The 19440-nt window shown below is 39.7% G+C and overlaps 1 protein-coding gene across 1 annotated transcript; it reads left to right on the top strand.

Moving 5' to 3' along the window:
• Positions 1-1111: 1111 nt before the first annotated feature.
• shhb (sonic hedgehog signaling molecule b) lies at positions 1112-18590 on the top strand (the record flags this gene model as incomplete). Its single annotated transcript, XM_081373778.1, has 7 exons — positions 1112-1604; positions 2040-2330; positions 2925-3107; positions 13731-13848; positions 13939-14197; positions 15768-16029; positions 16822-18590. The coding sequence occupies 7 exons, from the start codon at positions 1112-1114 to the stop codon at positions 17499-17501; spliced, it is 2286 nt and encodes a 761-aa protein (XP_081229904.1). The 3' UTR covers positions 17502-18590.
• Between the last annotated feature and the right edge of the window lie 850 nt (positions 18591-19440).

Genomic DNA, 19440 nt, shown 5'->3' on the forward strand with positions numbered 1-19440 from the left:
CACTACATCACTCATCATCTGCTCCTCAGATTTTCTTCAGAAGAAGAAGCGGTTTAGCTGGCCCATGCTAGTTAAACGATTTAGTCTTGGATGTTCTCTCTTTGTGCTTTGGCGACCACATATAGTGGAACTTGCTTCGTTCTCCTCTCGGTGAAGCACAATGGATCTGCAACGTTGCCAGCCACAGTGCTCTCGCTTCATTGCAAACGACGACCCACACGGTAAGTGTGTGAAATGCCTCAGCCTGTCGCATGCTCTGTTTTTTTTCACCGTGCCATCTGATTCGGAGGATTTTTTATGGCTCGCGGCTGACACTCTCCCGCCTAGAGGCTAGGAAGCGAGGCCTTCTGCGGCCTACACTGAGCTCATGGACGTGATAACCCGTGCTACTGAGAAGTTCAACAATGAATGCCTAATAGCCTCGCTATTTTCAGTCTTCCAAGCTTTACGAGCGTTTTCTGCATGGCCAATCTAATTCGCACCCCATTGGAAGGAAGTTGCCATTTTTCAGTGATCTTCATTACGAGATCTCAAGATCCTGGAAGCGGCCTTTTTCCCATTCTGCCAACCACGCCACCTGTGATGTTTCGCACAGTTGCATCTGAGTCAGTCCCTTGACACTGCATCATCGGTATGCTCGCATCCTCTGAGTAGCATTCCAGCAGTTAAAGGAGTAGTTCACTTTAAAATGAAAATTACCCCATGATTTACTCACCCTCAAGCCATCCTAGGTGCATATGACTTTCTTCTTTTAAACGAATACAATACAACCACAACTTTTTTGAGGTTCATACTGATAGTTGAAATTCACTGCCATTATAAAGCTCGGAAGCGTACTGTAACTCCGATTGTATTAGTCTGAAAGAAAAACGTAATATACACCTAGGATGGCTTCATTTAAAAGTGAACTACTCCTTTACGGGCACGCTGGCCACACACATTTCGAAAAACTTAAAAAAAACTTCCGCTCCATCTCGGAAGTCTAAAGTCTAAGCTCCCTTCGAAGCCCTGTAGGACCACTTCCAAATCCTACATGGCGGCTGGCCAGGCAGATTTGGCACTTCATGCATAAGCCATTCTTCAGGCCTACCAAGCGGACGTCCTTAAGGAAATGGACGCGGGCGGGGGCCTGTCACCGGAAGCAGTCAAGGAGCTCTGCAGAGCTACTAACCTGCCACTGTGTGCGACTAAGCACACTGCACATGTGGTTGGGCGCACAATGGTGGGTTTGGTGGCTGTTGAACACCATCTTTGGTTGAATCTCACTGATATTCGTGAAAAGGAGAAAGTCTTCAAACTGGACGCCCCTATCTCCCAGTTAGGTTTATTTGGAGAAGCGGTCAGCTCAGTGACCTTACCAGAAGCGTGCAGGCTTCTGCCAGGTGTGTCGCACTTGGTTCACCGCATGATCCAATTTGGATACACTCTCCAGTTCTATTGCAATCCTCCTTGCTTTGACGGGGTTCATCCCATGGTTACGAACAGCACCCTAGAGGCTTCTGTTCTACAGCTGGAAGTGATGTCGCTCCTGCTGAAGGGAGCAATAGAACTGCAGCCTTCAGCGAAGAAGGACAGGGGTCTGCGCCCCAAATGGGACCTACGCCGTCTGAATTTTTCCCTCTACAAGAAAATTCAAGATGCTAAAGTAAAAAACAAACAGACAAACAAAAAAAACAACTATACTGGCGCAGATCCGAACAGGGGACTGGTTTGTTACCATGGACCTGAAGAACACCTATTTCCACATCCAGGTCATTACATGGCATAGGAGGTTCCTCAGGTTCACATTTGGGGGAAAGGCGTACTAATATCAGGTCCTTCCAATTGGTCTGGCTTTGGCTCCACCGACACGCTTCCAAGCGTATGGATGCAGCTCCGGCCCCATTGAGACTCTAGGGCATTCGTGTACTAAATTACCTAGACAAAAGTCTCATTCTGGCTCAATCCAGAGAGTTTGTGTCATCACAGGGACGTCCTTCTCCACCTTCTCAGAGGGGATCATTTTCTTTGGTGTCCTGCTCGATTCTCTCTCAATGCAGGCCTGCTTGGCCCCTGCTCGAGTTTCCAGTCTCCATGCTTGCTAGGCCCATTTCAGGCTTGGCCATCATGTCGTGGACTTCTGGAGCTCATGGCAGAAGCCTCTCCTGTGCTGCATTTGGGTCTGCTTCATATGAGGCCATTGGTTTATGAAACTCAGGGGCATTCACCCTTTTTGGTCAGCTTTCCATCTGCTGAGAGTATCGCACAGTTGCCTTCGTGCTCTCTGGAGGTGGAAAGACCCTCTCATTCTGCTTCAAGGAGTCAAGATGGGTGCGGTCTACTGCCGTCAGGTTATCAAGACAGATGCCTCCCTGACTGGTTGAGGTGCTGTCTTTGAGGACAGACCGGCTTAAAACAGCGTTTGGACGGGCGAGCTGCTCTCGTGGCACATAAACTGCCTAAAGTTGCGAGCCGTCTCTCTGGTTCTGGATAACTTCCTTACGGCCCTGACATGCTGTCATTTTATTGTCAGGATGGACAACATGGCAGTGGTGTCCCACATAAATCGGCAGAAAGGTTCGCGGTCATACACCCTGAACAAGCATGCGTGCCGCCTCCTCCTTTGGGCTCAAGACAGGTTCCTTTTGCTGACAGCAGTTCACGTTCCAGGAGCCTTAAACCTTGCAGGAGAACTTCCTGTTGACAGGTCGGGGAGTGGATGCTGCAGATTTGGAGCCTTTTCGGCGAGGCAATAGGTGGACCTCTTTGTGTTGCAAGACTTGACTCCGCACCCCCTGTGGTTCTCCCTGTCCCATCCAGCGGCTGGGGATAGATGCCTTTGCTCATCCATGGCTGTATTTTTAATGTTTGGGAGACCATTAAAAACGCTTGTGCGCCTTCTACTAGATGGCTATTTTTCTAAGTGATACGTCTTTGAGTCTTAGTGTACGGCTCAAGTCGTATACCAGTAAAGGAGTATGTTGGTGCAGTGGATCCAGTCAGCTGCCCAGTTGGTTCAGTGCTGGAATTCCTGCATGATAAGTTTGCAGCCAGAGCAGCTGCGATTACTTTGAGGGTTTACTTCGTGGCTATCGCTGCATGTCGGGAGTCAGACAAGGTCACCTTAGGTAGACTCCGTCTGGTCTCTTCATTTATGCGTGGAGTTAGACGATTGAGGCCTGCGCGTCCTGTTAGTGTCCCCACCTGGAATTTGTTGGTTGTTTTGGAGGGGTTATTGGAACCTCCTTTAAACCTTTGAAGTCAGTTCCTGACCGGATTCTGACTGTCAAGTTGGCGTTTTGGTTAGCATTAGCTTCTCTCAAACGTGTGGGGGATCTGCAGGCTCTTTCTGTGAGTGGGACATGGAGTTTGCCACAGGACTTGTGAAGGTGTTTCTGCGATCCAGGCCTGGTTATGCCCCCAAAGTTTTGTCCACGTTATTTAGGCTCCATTTGCTTTGCCCTGTTTGGGGTTTAAAGGTGTATGTGGACCGCTCTGGCCAGTGGCGCAAGTTGGTTGAATGCTTATTCACATTAAAACATTGATCAGCAAACATAATCAGAAGCTCAACCGAACCTGCTTGACGCGCGAGAACAAACCTCATTGGTTCTTGTGAAAGCTCAAACGTAACACATGAGAATGAACCTCATTAGTCCTCGTGGAAGCTCAAACATACTACGTAAACACGAGAATAAAACTAATTGGTTCTCGCAAGTTAAGCGGACATGCTTGAGCTTCCATTTACCACAACTGATGTGTGAGTTAATGAATGTTTATAAGTGAATCAAAGCCTTAATTCAATCATTTAATCATTATAAAGCGATCGTGTCTCTTCAGAAAATTTGGACTAAACTTCTCAATTTATTTGGGTTAGTTTTTTTTATCTCTTTTCGAACTAATCGAACTTTTTGAAGCTTCAAATTGGCAGTTGCATAGCTGTCTATGGACAGTACAGAAAGCTGATTTCATCAAAAAGATCTTAATTTATGTTCCGAAGATGAACGAAAGTCTTACGGGTTTAGGACGACATGAGGGTGAGTAATTAATGACAGAATTTTCATTTTTGGGTGAACTATCCCTTTAAGGATAATAAAAGAACTAAAGAAAAAAAAACTTCATAAAAAGTCATTATAAGCCATTAAACAAATATTTAAAATATAGGCTACTGTCTTAATGTTCTTTCTACATTAAACTGAAAATTAAATGTGAAATTTTTATAATATAAAAATGTATTAAATCTTTAATGTTAGGTGCCATTAATTGAAGAAAAATGTGAGATTAATTAGTAAAACTTTTTAAATCGACTGACCGCACTAGTTAATTTATTTACAGTATTAGCATGTGGTGAAAACCTAAACTGTAGGTTTGTGATATACAGTAACCATACAGGTAGGCAGGTACTGTTCAATCAAACTGCACTGGGCTAAAATACATGACATCTTTGGTAGCAAACCTCTACTGAATTCACTGTTGGTGTAAAAAAAGCAAAAGCATCACACCGCAAAGGCTTAACGCATTGGTTTAACCTCAAACGGGAGAATTTCTAGCATTCCTCCTCCAGTTGTAATCTTCTTTCATAGTTGCTTGTAATTAGACTGAAAACACAGTATTAATCTGGAGAGGTCAGGAGATCTGTAGCTAATTTTCTTTGCCAAAAGTAAAAGCGTACACCGAAAGAAAAGTTTTTCAACCCAAAACATATACATTTGGGATTTATCAATACCAACTCACAACACACTTTGAATTAGGGCCTCAGTTCAATTTCAGATACTGTTCTTTTGAACTTTCTATTCATCAAAGAATTGTGAACAGAATGCATCACGGAATGTATCACATCTGTTTTCATCAATGATAATAATGTTTCTTGAGAATAAAATCAACAATTTAGAATGATTTCTGAAGGATCATCAATATCAGAATATACATACAAAAATGTTTTTTTAAAAACAACATTAGATAATTTGCGTTTATTTGTCTGTCACAATTTGAAGCAGCTATCTTGAGAGAGGCAGGATTCAGGGCTGGCAGGACTGAGCATTCACACTCATTATCTTGGGCCTTATCGATCCTGTCTGTCTTTGCCACCTCACAGGATCCTTCCCCTCACCTTGTGGAATTACCCATCACTTTGTGCCAGTTGCCATAGCGACAGACCATTGATCCACTCCACACCCGAGGTACTGATTGATAAAAATGGCAGCTAATGGAAAGTCTACTCTTCTATAAATGAAACAGACCACCGTATTTACTTGCTCGTCCATCCTATCTGCTCTGTGACTTATTAGAATACCATGAAAGGTTAGGTAAAAAAACACACAATTAACATGATTGCCAAATTTAATGGAGGTAAAGGAACAAGAGCAAGTGTCAATTCAATGAAACTTCTCTGTGCCTTTACCACAGACCGAATCTACACTGTAAAAATTATATGATCAATAAGTTATGTCAACATGTTTTTACATTGCTATAACTAATCAAAATAAGTTAAGCAATTTTCAACTGTTTTTATGTTATACAAGATTCAGCTTATTTTTAAGTCAGTTATAATTTAATTTGAAATTACTTTAGCATCCAAGTTGACGGTATTTAAGGCTAAACTTTTTTTCTTTTCTTTTTTTACAGTATAGCGAGCTCACCTCTGTCTCCATTTAATTTAGCAAAGGAAGGTCTAAAAGCAAGTGCTGTACAATACGCACTGAATGTGAAGGACACTGGGGTCAAGTTTATTTATCAAAAGGTCCTGATAATTATTGCAGGAAGGGAGCGACAGCATATCCAGTGGAACAAAACTTCTGTTCATTGTTGAGCGTAAAAAAATAATAAAAAAAAGCGGCAAAGAGGCCTACTGTTTCTTGAGGTTTTCATTCGGTTCACATTCTAAGTATAGATTGCCCGTTGTCTCACCAACTAATTAGGGAGTATTGGACACATTTGTCTAAAAGTCCACTATGGGCTGCCAAGCAGTGTTCTCAATTACTGAGACATGTGAATATGGTAACTGCTTTCCTGTACAAACTTAAACTCCAGGAACCTCAGGCCTGAGGGGTGGAGAGGAAATTCTCAGATAGCACCTCAATCCTAGTATTTGATTGTATTCGTCATTGAATAAACCATGAAAGGATGGAAACAGCAGGCGGCGTGGAATATATATTTTTTTCCTCCAGAAGGAACATTTCTTTATGCAAAAATCCTGACATAGATAAAGTCGACCTCATAATTGTTTTTGTATTGTGTCAATCATATAATAGTCATATATGATCACATCCAAAAATGTAACTCGAATTTCATCATTATTCTTGTGTTCTTAAGAAAACATGCAAATAAAGTTACAAAGCAAATCTAATTTAGGACTAAGAAAATGGTAGGATAATGCAGCAGTTCCAGGTCATCTCTGCCCATACTTTATGTTACTGAGTCACCCGGGCGATGCTGGTAGGAAGATGAGTGAATTAGAGGGCTTTATTGGCATTAGAGCTTTCATTAGTGGTAAGACCCGCTTTGGCAGAGAGAACAGTGAGCCTGTGTGCCAGGTGAATAAATGAATTGATATTATGCTGATTCACCAACAGAAATTCAGTTTCAGTGCTTCCATTTCACAAACATACTGCAATTCTGGAGGAAATCACTTATTAGGAACTCATTAGTTAATGATTTTTATGCTAGTAAGGTCAGAAATTCAGATTTTTACATACCGTGCCAATTTTTTCACTGGCTTCATGACAAAAGCTTGTACAGTTGTAATCAAAATTATTCAACCCCAATTGCAAATTAGGTTTATTGGCAAAATTGACAGACTTTCAGCTGTTTGCAACCAACAAAAACAAAAGTAATTGAAATAGCTCAACACTACAAATGTTTCAAGTGGTTTCCCCAAATTCAAAGAAAAATGCAACTTTTAATGACTTCTGCAGTCTCAAAATTATTCAACCCCTTCATGGCAAGCATCTTCAGAACTTAGTAGAACACCCTTTTGCTGTTATGACCTGTTGCAAACGAGATGTATAACCAGACACCAGCTTCTGGCAGCGTTTCTGAGGAATTTTAGCCTATTCCTCATGAGCAATGGCCTCCAGCTCAGTAATATTCTTGGGTTTGCGTGCTGCAACCTCCTTCTTCAAATCCCACCAGAGATTTTCTATGGTGTTCAAGTCAGGTGACTGTGATGGTCACTGTAGAATTTTCCAGGACTTCTTCTCAAACCAAGCTTTGGTGGAATTTGAGGTGTGCTTTCATTGTCCAGTTGGAAGGTCCAATGACGCCCAAGCTTCAGCTTACTCACTGACAGTACAACGTTTTCTCCTTGGATTTCCTGATACTTTAATGAATCCATCTTGCCTTCCACACGCTGCATGTCATTATCACTGGCATGAGTTTAGTACTCGCCTTGCTGTGCAAGCTGAAAGTGCACAGTGCCTGTTGCCACCAAGTCTTGCTGCTGGTCTTCTGCCGTCACCCAAGGGGTGAACCTGAACCTGCCTTCTCAGAAATCTGGTTGCAGCCGTTGAAAGCTTCCTTTTTCTACCCTGGCCAGGTAGTGAAACCACTGTTCCTTTAACTTTGAACTTGTGAACTATGCTTCCAACGGTGTCTCTAGGAACATTCCTTTGCTATCTTTTTGTATCCCGTTCTTTGTTTGTGAAGGGTGATGGTATCTTCTCTTAACTTTTTGGACCATTCTTTTGACCATATTTCTAACATGCAGTCAAACATGACACAACAAACCTAGCCAGTTCAAATATTTTTTGTGTTCTGGTACAACTAATGAAGCCCTTGATAAGTTGCATCAGGTGTGTTTGAGACAACACCTGTTTTGCAGATTTGTGCAGTTGTGAAGGATTCTATTCAGAGGGTTGGATAATTTTGAGACTGCAGAAGTCATTAAAAGTTGCATTTTCAGTTGAATTTGGGGAAACCACTTGAACATTTGTTGTGTTGAGCTATTTCAATTACTTTTGTTTGATTTGTTCATTACAAACAGCTGAAAGTCTGTAAATTTGGCAAATAAACCAGGTTTGCAATGGGGGTTATAAATAAATTTATATTTTCCATTAAAATTACTTTTTAAAGTTAAAAATGTATTTATTTTTACATCAAACAGCTGAAAATGAAACTGCTTTGTAACTTCTAGAAATTCATATGCATTTTTTGCTGGAATACAATGCTATTCAATGCAAACCATTACTGAATGTTTATACAAATTCCAACTTATTATGATGATTCCAATAATAAACCTTATCTATGTTAACCGATAATGGGCAAAACTAGATGTACCGCATTGCGGTACAAAATATGACCGCCGCTCAGGCCTGCACTGGCTTTCCACAAAAATAAATGACGTGGAGTAATTTGGCTGTATTGCGTGTTTATGTATATACCTAAAAAAGTAGTAGTATGTGCATGTCTGTCTGTGTGTGTGTGTGTGTGTGTGTGTGTGTGTGTGTGTGTGTGTGTGTGTGTGTGTGTGTGTATGTGTGTGTGTTTGTGTATGTGTGTGTGTGTGTGTGTGTGTGTATGTGTGTGTGTTTGTGTATGTGTGTGTCTGTGTGTGTGTGTGTGTGTGTGTGTGTCTGTGCGTGTATGTATGTGTGCGTACATGTGTGCGCGTGTGTGTTTGTGTGTGTGTGTCTGTGCATGTGGATTTGTATGTGTGTGTATGGGTGTGTCTGTGCGTGTGGATGTCAGTGTGTGTGCATGCTTGCGTTTGTTTGTATTCCTGCATGTGTGTGTGTGACAGTATCATCCTAAACCAGCAACCCTTCGCTCAACAGCACCATTTACAGGCCGATGAGTGTACAGTCACTAAATGTGCACATAAATGAATTTATTTTATACCCCCCCATGGATGAAATTCTACGAAACTTAGCAGAGGATACCCCCAGAGGATGTCAAGTTAATCATACACATGAAATATGGTGCAGTTCTGAACATCTCCACTGAAGATAGGGGCGATTAAAGCAGAATAATATTACGAAATTTTTCCGTAGAAGTCTAGTGGGGCCAAATTTCATGTTCCCCGGTGTTTCGGTGTCCCTGGTATCGTTGACGAAAAATTTACGGGGGCCCCAGCGCAGGGGGGGAAGTGGCCTCCGGGGACCAAACAAAATTTTTCCGTAAAAGTCTAGTAGACCAACATACCATAAAAATTTCTTCATCCTCGGTGCCACGGTTCAGGTAGTTATTTAGGAAAAACTGCATTTTTTGGGGTTTGGGGGGGCCCAGCGCGGGGGGGGGAGTGGCCCCCGGGGACCAAACAAAAATTTTCCTTAGAAGTCTAGTGGGGCTACATGCCCACCAAATTTCATGTTCCCCGGTGTTTCGGTGTCCCTGGTATCGTTGACGAAAAATTCAGTACGGTGACGAAAAAAAAAAAAAAAAAAACTTTGACAATCCCTATATGACCGCTTTCGCTAGCTACGCTAGCGGCGGTCATAATAATACATATTAAATAATTCAATAGTAAAACACTAAAGTAAAAGAATAAAATTATTCAAAAGTAAAGCATTAAAAACTAAAACAAATAATTTTGAATGCTAAAAGTGAATAGGCAACACTTATAAATTATTTAACCAAATTAATATATAATTTTATTGTACGGTATGAAATATGGATATTCACTTTAAGATTTGTTAAAGATTACATTTAATAGTCTTATTAAATTATTCATCTTTTTTAAAGATTAACTTTAAGTGAGTGTTAGATGACAGCAAATATAATCTAAAAGCATAAATAGCTGAAATGAGCATGCACAAATAAATATCTAAAATTGATCAGTCACTCTGTCAGTCAACACTGGCCAATAATTGATATGGTACAGATATATGGCGCATCCCTACTGTTAACTGTCCCAAAACTCTTTCACAATAGCCCCTCCTTATCCCTACCTGACAAAGATAGTGGACTGTTCATTTAAATGTGGTAGGTACTGAATATTTGTAGATGATGGAATAAAAAGAAAGCAACTGATCAAAACTTCAGATAGTTAAGAAAGAAATCATGCATGGGTTCAAGTCACGCAACCTTGCAAAATGAGGATGAAAATCTCAGAGCATTACTATGAGAATGACATTGCTTTGTCGCATTGCTCTGCAACATTCAAGAGGTCCCTGTATAACTCTGTAACCATTTTCAGAAACCACTACAAGTCTCACAACCAGATATTGGAAAGCCATAACATTTACAAGGGTCCGTCAAAACTTAAAACGGAGGCCTCCCATTAGTAAAGCCAGGTATTTCCTGTGTATGTGAATGGCCTTTTGGCTGACATGAATAAACCATACCTATCTGAAACAGCTTAACTGGTCCAGTGACCCATCTGTCCACAGGTATTTTAAAGGACTAAAAAGACTGGTTCAAGTATGTCTTTCAGACCTGACCAGATGGATGGTCGGCACTGAGAATTTACATAAACCATGAAAAAACTAAAACTGAGGCAGGGCTAAAAAAAACAGCATTTACAAAGGCCGGAGGGTTGAATACTCACATAAAATCATAAAAAAGAGGGATCATAAAAAGTGCATGGTATTTTTTATTTCGTACTGTCCTGAATAAGCTGTTTAACATAACAGATGTTGACATATAGTCCACAAAACAAAAAAATAACAGAATTTACATAAATTAATAATTCAAAAGTTAGCATACCCTTGAATCTAATACTGTGAATTGTTACCTGGATGATCAACAACTGTTTTTATGTTTTGTGATGGTTGTTCATGAGTTCGTTGTTTGTCCTGAGCAGTTAAACTGCCTAATGTTCTTCATAAAAATCCTCCAGTTCCTGCAAATTCTTCAGTTTTCCAGCATCTTTTGCATATTTGAACCCTTTCCAGAAGTGAAAGTATGACTTTGAGATACAAATAATACAATAATTACGATATACGATAATTCAAATTACAATATACTATTACAGAAGGTGAAAACATTCACTGATGCTCCAGAAGGAAACATGATGCATTTAGAACCAGGGAGTGTAAACTTTTTGAATTTGAAGATCAGGGTAAATTGTACTTATTTTGTCTTCTGTGAAACAAGCATCTTCTGTAGCTTATGAGGGGCAGTACTAAATGAAAAAAAAAAAAAAAAGATGATGATCTTTAAACAAAATAAGAAAATTTTACACATCTTCATCCTGTTCAAAAGTTTTCACCCCCGGCTCTTAATGCATCAAGTTTCCTTCTGGAGCATCAGTGATTGTTTTCACCTTCTGTAATAGTCATGTATGAGTCCCTCAGTTGTCCTTAGTATGAAAAGATGGATCTCAAAATCATACAGTCACTGCCGGAAAGGGTGAACAACCATCAAAAAAGAAAAAAGAAAAGTTGTGGATCATCCATTAACGCGACAGTATTAAGAATCAAATGAATGTAAACTTTTGAATGGGGTCATTTTTATAAATGCAACTTTTATTTTGTATTGTAGACTATATGTAAATGTATTCTATGTAAAATATCTTAATCAGGACAGTACTAAATAAAAAATGATATGCATTTTGTATTATCCTTCTTATATTGTTACAATAGTTAACATTTTGGAGATTCTGCAAGGTGTATGTAAACTTTTGGCCATACAGTATATATATATATACACACATCGTTCTGTTCATAAGTTTGCATATATATGAAATTATATTAATTGAATCCAGTATTTATTCAATTCTGACACAAGGGACTACGGGTGTACTCACACTAGGCGATCTGAACCGTGCCCGAGCACGTTTGACCTCAAAAGTCTGGTTCGTTTGACTAGTGTGATCTAGCCATACCATGCCCTGCATGGCCTGCTTGAAGTGGTAGGCTCGGGCGCAGTACGCATGTACTGGCAACAATGCCTAGTGTGAGTATGCCCTAACTAACAGAACCGATTGGCCAAACAGGCAACATGTAATAAAATATTGTCCGATTTAATGGACTGGCCTAGCCTCACTTGTTAATGTTAATGTCTGTACTTACTGCAATGTGAAAAAGTTTGTCTTTATCAGAGGGAGCTCAGATTTCAGTCCTAACATTGAGGAGTCTGTTCATTAAAGCATGTCACATTGAGAGCTTTCAGGATTGACAGCGCTTGTAGCCAGAACAGCCAAATGATGCAAGGACGTCCTGTTCCACCATCATCCCATCTAAATCAAAAACAGGAATGGTTTCATCTCACAAATTGAACTTTTTTTGAGTTAAGGTCACCTCAGCCTTTTAAGAGTGATTGCAGGACTATATATTTTGTGTAAAGAGGTCACTGAAGAGTATAAATGTGTCTGGCTGTGTAGTGGATTCTAAACAAATATGTTGGTTTATCTTTTAAGCTGAACATCTAAACATCATAAAATATCAAAATTATTTATTTGTATATATATTTATATATATTTCTGACTGAAGAAATTAAATGGCCACTTTACTCTATCATGGGACACCTGTTGCAGAATGGATCACATAGTCTGAGATATCCTGTTAACAAATCCTTATTTTTGTATACAAAATTGTGTATAGCTATATATTCATGTCACATAAATAAATTTGTTTTAGCAAATGAAGGTTTAGCGTTTAGTGCGGCTGAGTCATCTGTGGGTCAAACCACACAGAGTGGCAAGAGGGTGAGTTTTTGCTCACTCACATGCCAATTTTCAGAAGCTCTTGAAAGGCCAAACCAGGTAGGTGTTATAAATTCAGAGATGCACCATTTATTCATTATGCCTATATGGAGAAAACAACCCCCCTCCACAAAACCAAACCCCTTCAATAAGAGTCACAAAGAACATAAGATGCTGATATTTTTCCTAAAGCAGCACAAACAACAGCGCATATTAACAATCAACACACAAGAAACTTTTCAGCAGTCAAAAGTGCTTTATGATCATCTTGATGATGGCAACTTTTACTTTATTACAAGATTCTCTATTAGCATTATGAGGCAGACATAGTTTATAAAGGCAAAATAGTAAATAGGAGGAGTGGGTAATTTAGCCCACAGTCTAGATGGCATGCAGGATCTAAACTTTATGCCCTGATTATTCCCTACCAAAGACAAACAGAAAACGGATAAGTGTAGATAAAAGATACAACGGCCAACAGTGTAGTTCAGCTTTTGGAACTGCGAGTGACTTACACTTCGATGTGCTGGGACTTCATGAAGTCTACACCAGCCTTGAAGAGATGTCCGACTAAAAAATAATAATAATAATAATAATAAAATTAGACAGTCATTATAAAGGAATGAAGAGACAGCACAAGAATATACTTTTTTTTTTCCCCAGATCTAAACAATTCTTCTTAAAATCATAACCATGTCCAAGTATGTCAACTTTTGTACATTAACCTATAATCAAACAACAATAATAAGAAGCAGGATGCAGTGACCTTGATTTATGACACTGTTTTGAAAAGAGTGGTAAAAGGTATTTTAAAGGGCTGATTTAAAATAATGCAATTCTAATGATATTTTTGTTTCTTTAAAATATCATTTTTATAACCATTTGTTATTTCTACTGATTTGAAACCGCTTCTAATAACATAATTTCATTGACATTAAAACTAGAGTTTACCATGGCAACGTGAGAATACGTTTGTGTCATTTCAGCAGAAATGAGGGAGGTATGGAGACAGTCTTTGCGCGGATGGCATCATAGTTGGACGGCACTCCGTCAAGTCAATAGACTCCCTCCCCCTGCCATAGATTTGCTCTGTAATTCATATGGGTAGACTGCCTCTACTCATAAGCGTATGACCCTCCCGTCAAACTAAGTCGCTCTTTCGTCTCCCACTTAGCAGTGACAGCCAACCTCCAATGTGCTCAGTCAGTGGCTATCGAGAGCGGTCGTTATTGCACCTGCTTCGGTAGTGGTCGTTGGGTAGCATCCACCCGGCACGCGCGAGAAGACCCTGAGTGACTAAACTTTAGAGATCCGAAGAGATCATTTAACGTCATGGACGTAAGGCTGCATCTGAAGCAAATCGCTTGTCTGTGTTTTATCAGCCTGCTTCTGATGCCTTTTGGATTAGCCTGTGGTCCTGGTAGAGGGTATGGAAACCGAAGACACCCAAAGAAATTAACCCCGTTGTCTTACAAGCAATTCATTCCCAACGTCGCCGAGAAAACGCTTGGGGCCAGCGGCAAATACGAGGGCAAAATCACAAAGGATTCAGAGAGATTTAATGAGCTGATTCCGAATTATAATCCTGATATCATCTTTAAAGACGAGGAAAACACAAACGCTGACAGACTGATGACCAAGGTATGGACTCATGCGTGCGTAATTACCCAAACGCACACCATCATAAATTATGGATCTCAATTTTTAGCTGTTAATTTTTTTTTTCTATATGGCTTTTGGAGATTGTTAAAAAAACACATTGATGTTGCATTATGGGGTTCTTTAGATCAGCAAATTGTTTTTTGTGTTCTTTAACGCACCAGAACAGAGCAGGGATGTTTTACTGCATAACTAGAGAATAAAAAGTTATTGGTGCAACTCTAATAAGTTCTTATATTGGATCAGGCTGTACAAATTTGTAACAGAAGCTTTGCAGGCACTTTGACAGCGCGCGGTAAAACTAAAACTTTAACTGTTAACAATCCGACACAGCAGTGTAGGCTATAACATTTTCACCAGGCAGCTGGGCTTAAGTGATATTCTCAATATGAACATTTACTTAAGACTTAACATGGGACGCGCGAGCTTTATGTTTTTTTTTTGTTTTTGTTTTTTTTACTTAAATATTCATATTAAATCAAAGTGACTATTCGTTGCCCTGGAAATTAGCATGATTGTCTATCTTTGACATTAGTGCAAAATAAGCACCGTTGGATAATTTAGTGTTAGTGGTCAAAAACATTTGCTGAGCATAAGTTTTTTTTCTCATCAAGCAAGGCTTCTGACAGTTCATAACATAATTAAATACACGAAACACCCCGCCTCCATACATCGTAAGCATTGCGTAATTTTTTTTTCCTCTGGTCTGCCCGATCAATTAATTCGTTCCCTCAAGATCACTTCTGCGTGTCTGTTTATGAATAAATTTAATGACCTGCTTTTATTGTCTACTTAATAGAAAATGTGGGTCAGACGTGATCTTTGTCACTTGCGCGTAGCATTGGATAATACCGGCTCCCGTGGCGAGCGCGTTTTGTTGCATTCCACTCAGCTGCTCGACTGCTTTCTCTGATTAAAATGTTTTAGGATAATTACTTGAAGCCAATTACAAAACGTTTTCTCTCGCAATCTCCAGAATCATAGTAAGCAACTTGCCCCAGTACAAAAATGCACATGTCCACAGTGCCATGGGAGATAGCATTTAATTTCGGCAGCATAAGCATTTAAGCGACTCATTGGTGGCAACGTCTCTGTAATTGATTACTGCTGCACATGCTGAGAGAAAGAACTTGAATGTTCAACTCCTCTCGGTTATCGATCGGTCGGTCTGGAGTCTGCGCTCTTGACCTATGGTAATAAACGATCTCTCCTTCGCACAAACTGTGGCTCTCCTTCGTTAACTGTGGCTGACTGGCAGTTATTTAAAATCAATCTAATTCTGAAATGATCACATCAGTTGACCAGTAATTCCTTTTTAGATGTATATTTAGCATTTTGCAATAACATTTGTTTTAAACACACAGAAACAACATAAAGGTCACTGTATAGGCTAGTCGTATGCATAAAGCCTACGAAAAAAAAAAAGAAAGAAAAATGTTGGATAAGTTGCAGTGACGACTTGGAGAGGAGGACCGAATGACCCATTTGAGCATAGCCTTTTTATCTTGTATGTATTGTGAGTATTGACAACCTTCCTCTCTCACTCATTCAGCGCTGTAAGGACAAGTTAAATTCGTTGGCGATATCCGTTATGAACCATTGGCCGGGCGTGAAACTGCGCGTCACTGAAGGCTGGGATGAGGACGGTCACCATTCCGAAGAATCTTTGCACTACGAGGGACGCGCAGTGGACATAACTACCTCAGACAGGGATAAAAGCAAGTATGGGATGCTATCTAGGCTTGCAGTGGAGGCAGGATTCGACTGGGTCTATTACGAATCTAAAGCCCACATACACTGCTCCGTCAAAGCAGGTGAGAGCAATGCCACCATAGGCCTATAGCTGACATAATACATGCAGCTTATGCTATATAGATGCATAATTTAAATATCTCAGTCTATTTCTGTGCTAATGTGTATCATTTGAGAAACATATCCAAGAACTTCAGCAAATAGCCTGAAAAGCATCATTTGGGGTTCTTCAGATTGCCACATTGGAGAACCTCTTGGCACTCTGTTACCTCAAACAGCCTGTATAGGCTAGCCTACACAAGGAAATTAATATTTCCAAGTTATTTTGAGATCTTATATCAAAAATTCCAAATGGTGCCATAAATCTTTTCATTTTTACAGGGTAATAATTTGTGAATAGCCTATAGAAAAAAAGATCCTAATATGAAAACAATTATCGTTAACACATCAATAAATGAATTGTTTTCTAACCAAAAGCAGCTGGAATAACTGAAATATAATGACAAACCCTTACAAGAAGTGTTACGTTCTGTAAGCATTTTAAACTGTTTACTGCGCGAATTGGCTCGTTGGGATCTCTGCACCTGTGCAAACAGTTATACAAAACTAAAGGGATCAAGGAAAAGCAAAGTCTGTAGGCTCAATTTAAATGACAATGTCTGATCACTGTTGTGTTAATTCAGGAGCCAGAATCACAAGACAAGCGTTTCAACCCTGGCTTCTTTAGTCTACACGAGTTTGGATTTATTTCCATATCACCACCATATCAAAACCGTTTTCAAAGATTTTTTTTTTTTGTAAAATACATTTTTACAAATACATTCCTAAATTGTCTATTTTTACTTTTATCGCAGAAAATTCGGTCGCTGCTAAATCAGGAGGATGCTTTCCTGGATCGGGTACAGTGACACTTGCAGACGGGAGGAGGAAACATATCAGAGATCTTAAAGTGGGCGACCGGGTTTTAGCATCCGACGAGAGAGGAAATGTCTTATTTAGCGACTTCATTATGTTCATGGACCACGATCCGAAAACGAGAAGGCAATTCGTCGTCATCGAGACGTCAGAGCCTTTTACAAAGCTCACCCTCACAGCCGCGCACCTAGTCTTCATCGGGAACGCTTCAGCTAGTTTGGGTGTAACAGCAACATTTGCCAGCAACGTGAAGCCTGGAGATAAGGTTTTGGTGTCGGATGGCACACGCAAGACCCTCAAGAGCGTCACCGTGAAGAGGATTTACAATGAAGAGCACGAGGGCTCTTACGCGCCAGTTACAGCTCACGGAACTATAATAGTGAATCAGGTGCTGGCTTCGTGCTACGCGGTTATTGAGAACCACACATGGGCACATTGGGCTTTTGTACCGGTCAGGTTAAGTCACAAGCTGATGACGTGGCTTTTTCCGGCTCGTGATTCAAACGTCACTTTTCAGGAGGACGGCATCCACTGGTACTCAAATATGCTGTTTCACATCGGATCGTGGCTGCTGGACAGAGACTCTTTCCATCCACTCGGGATTTCAGATTTAAGTTGAGACTGCAGCTATAGCTACAGTGTATCACTATGTGGACATCAGACTCAAGTGTAGCCTATCTTTATTTTCTGTAAGAAAAGCCTTAAAGTGTTCACTCAATAATTTATTTGTATTGGATTATCTGTTTCTGAAAACGTAGGCTAAACGCCGATTCAAGCATGTGACCGTCTTCTGTGCATTTTGTGAAACATACAAGAGATTATAGGAAATAAGAGAAAGCATTGAAATTACAGGACTGTGCAACCGACTGTTCTGTTATATTGGATAGGCTATGCATAGGATGGCGCTCAAAAATTATATTTTTATACACAGATTTGTATATTATTAGATTTTTGACGGATCTAAAAGTATTTACAGAATCATATTTCGTTATTTGAAATAGTGCAAAGTACGGAAGCGTGGTAAATTTATTTAAACAGTTGCGATGTATCAACGAACTGTTCATGTTATTATGCCGATTATGTCACGTGTCATTGTTTTGACCATTGTTCCACTAACAGTTTTTTGTTTAAATGTAAATTTCTTGACAAAAGTACTCAAAATAAATTCATGGTACGAAGTGTAAATTATTAAACGACCTTCAGGACTTGACTTTTAATTTGGGGTTAAAATGTCTTTTTGCGCAAAAGTTATCTTATTGTAAAGATATTTTTAACAACTAAAACTAAAACTGCTAATATTTGTGTTATTTTCTTGAAATAGCCTAGGCTACTATATTTAACTAAGTGAAAACGGAAACCGCTCGAGCGGCCTTCTGTTGCTATGGTTACCCCTGGGGGAGCGCGACTTTAGTTCGCTGCCGAGTGCCTACTACTTCGTGCACTTTGCTCTGACTAACTTGCAATCTAACTTTACTAAATCGCCTGAAAACGCTGTTTACTTGTATGTAAAAATAGGTCCCCTCCCTCCACCAACCTCTCCATAATTAGCTCCCGCGCAAACAGTGGTAAAGGTATTTTTCACTTTTAAATGTTTTAGGAATTGAAAAGACAATTCAGAATTTCGATTAGACGTCGTATGTTTTATTTTTGCACATACTAATCTGTGTTTTTTTGTTTTTGTCTGAGGGGTTCAATAAACAAGCGCATTAAGTTCGGTTTGGGCTCATATTTTTGGAAAAGCAAAATCTCGAATAGGACTGCAAACCCGTAAATGCTGCAGAATAGGCTTATTTAAAAAGATTAATTTCACAAATAGCCTTTTTGTTAGCATGAGCATCTGGCCTCGACCCTTAATCACCAATGTTTCAGCAAGACTTTCGACAACATTTAGGAAGTAACCTATTAGGCCTATTAATGTCTTAAGTTAAAAACACAGATCAACCATTTCAAAGCCTTATAATTAGTGTAGTCACCATTCTGATAACCAATAATTTTGTTGCACTATAACAGGAATTCGATATAGACTACCTACAAAATATGCATTTTGCACATGATGCTTGTGTGTAAGGCGTATGTAGTGCGACATCTACTGGGTCTTTACGGCTCTGACACACTGTGTGCTCCAGGTTTCCCTATATGACGACAGGCAACATCAGCGCATCTTTTCTCGAGCAACAGAGGAAGTTTATCCTTAGGTTTGAAATGTTTTGAGACATTGCATTTGAAGCTTTTTTTTATATATATATTTAAAGTCACCACCCAACATGAAGTGGGCCTATATTAATAATAATACTCACATAGGCTACTATTACACTCTTAGGTTCCAAAAGGGTATGCCACAGAATAACCATTTTTGGTTTCCCAGAGAACCTTTCAGTGAACAGTTGTTTTCCTTTGTGTAAAACATTTTAATAATCTAAAGAACCTCCACTGAAGACCCTTTTGTGGAAAGGTTCAGTGGATGTGCCGATAAATAACCATTATTTGTATACACTCCTTTGGGTTGGTCAAGTTTGCATATCGTTAGCCTCATAGCATAATTGCCTAAGCATAATTGC

This window comes from Scardinius erythrophthalmus, assembly GCF_964197995.2.
Source record: "Scardinius erythrophthalmus genome assembly, chromosome: 9".
Classification (NCBI taxonomy): domain Eukaryota; kingdom Metazoa; phylum Chordata; class Actinopteri; order Cypriniformes; family Leuciscidae; genus Scardinius; species Scardinius erythrophthalmus.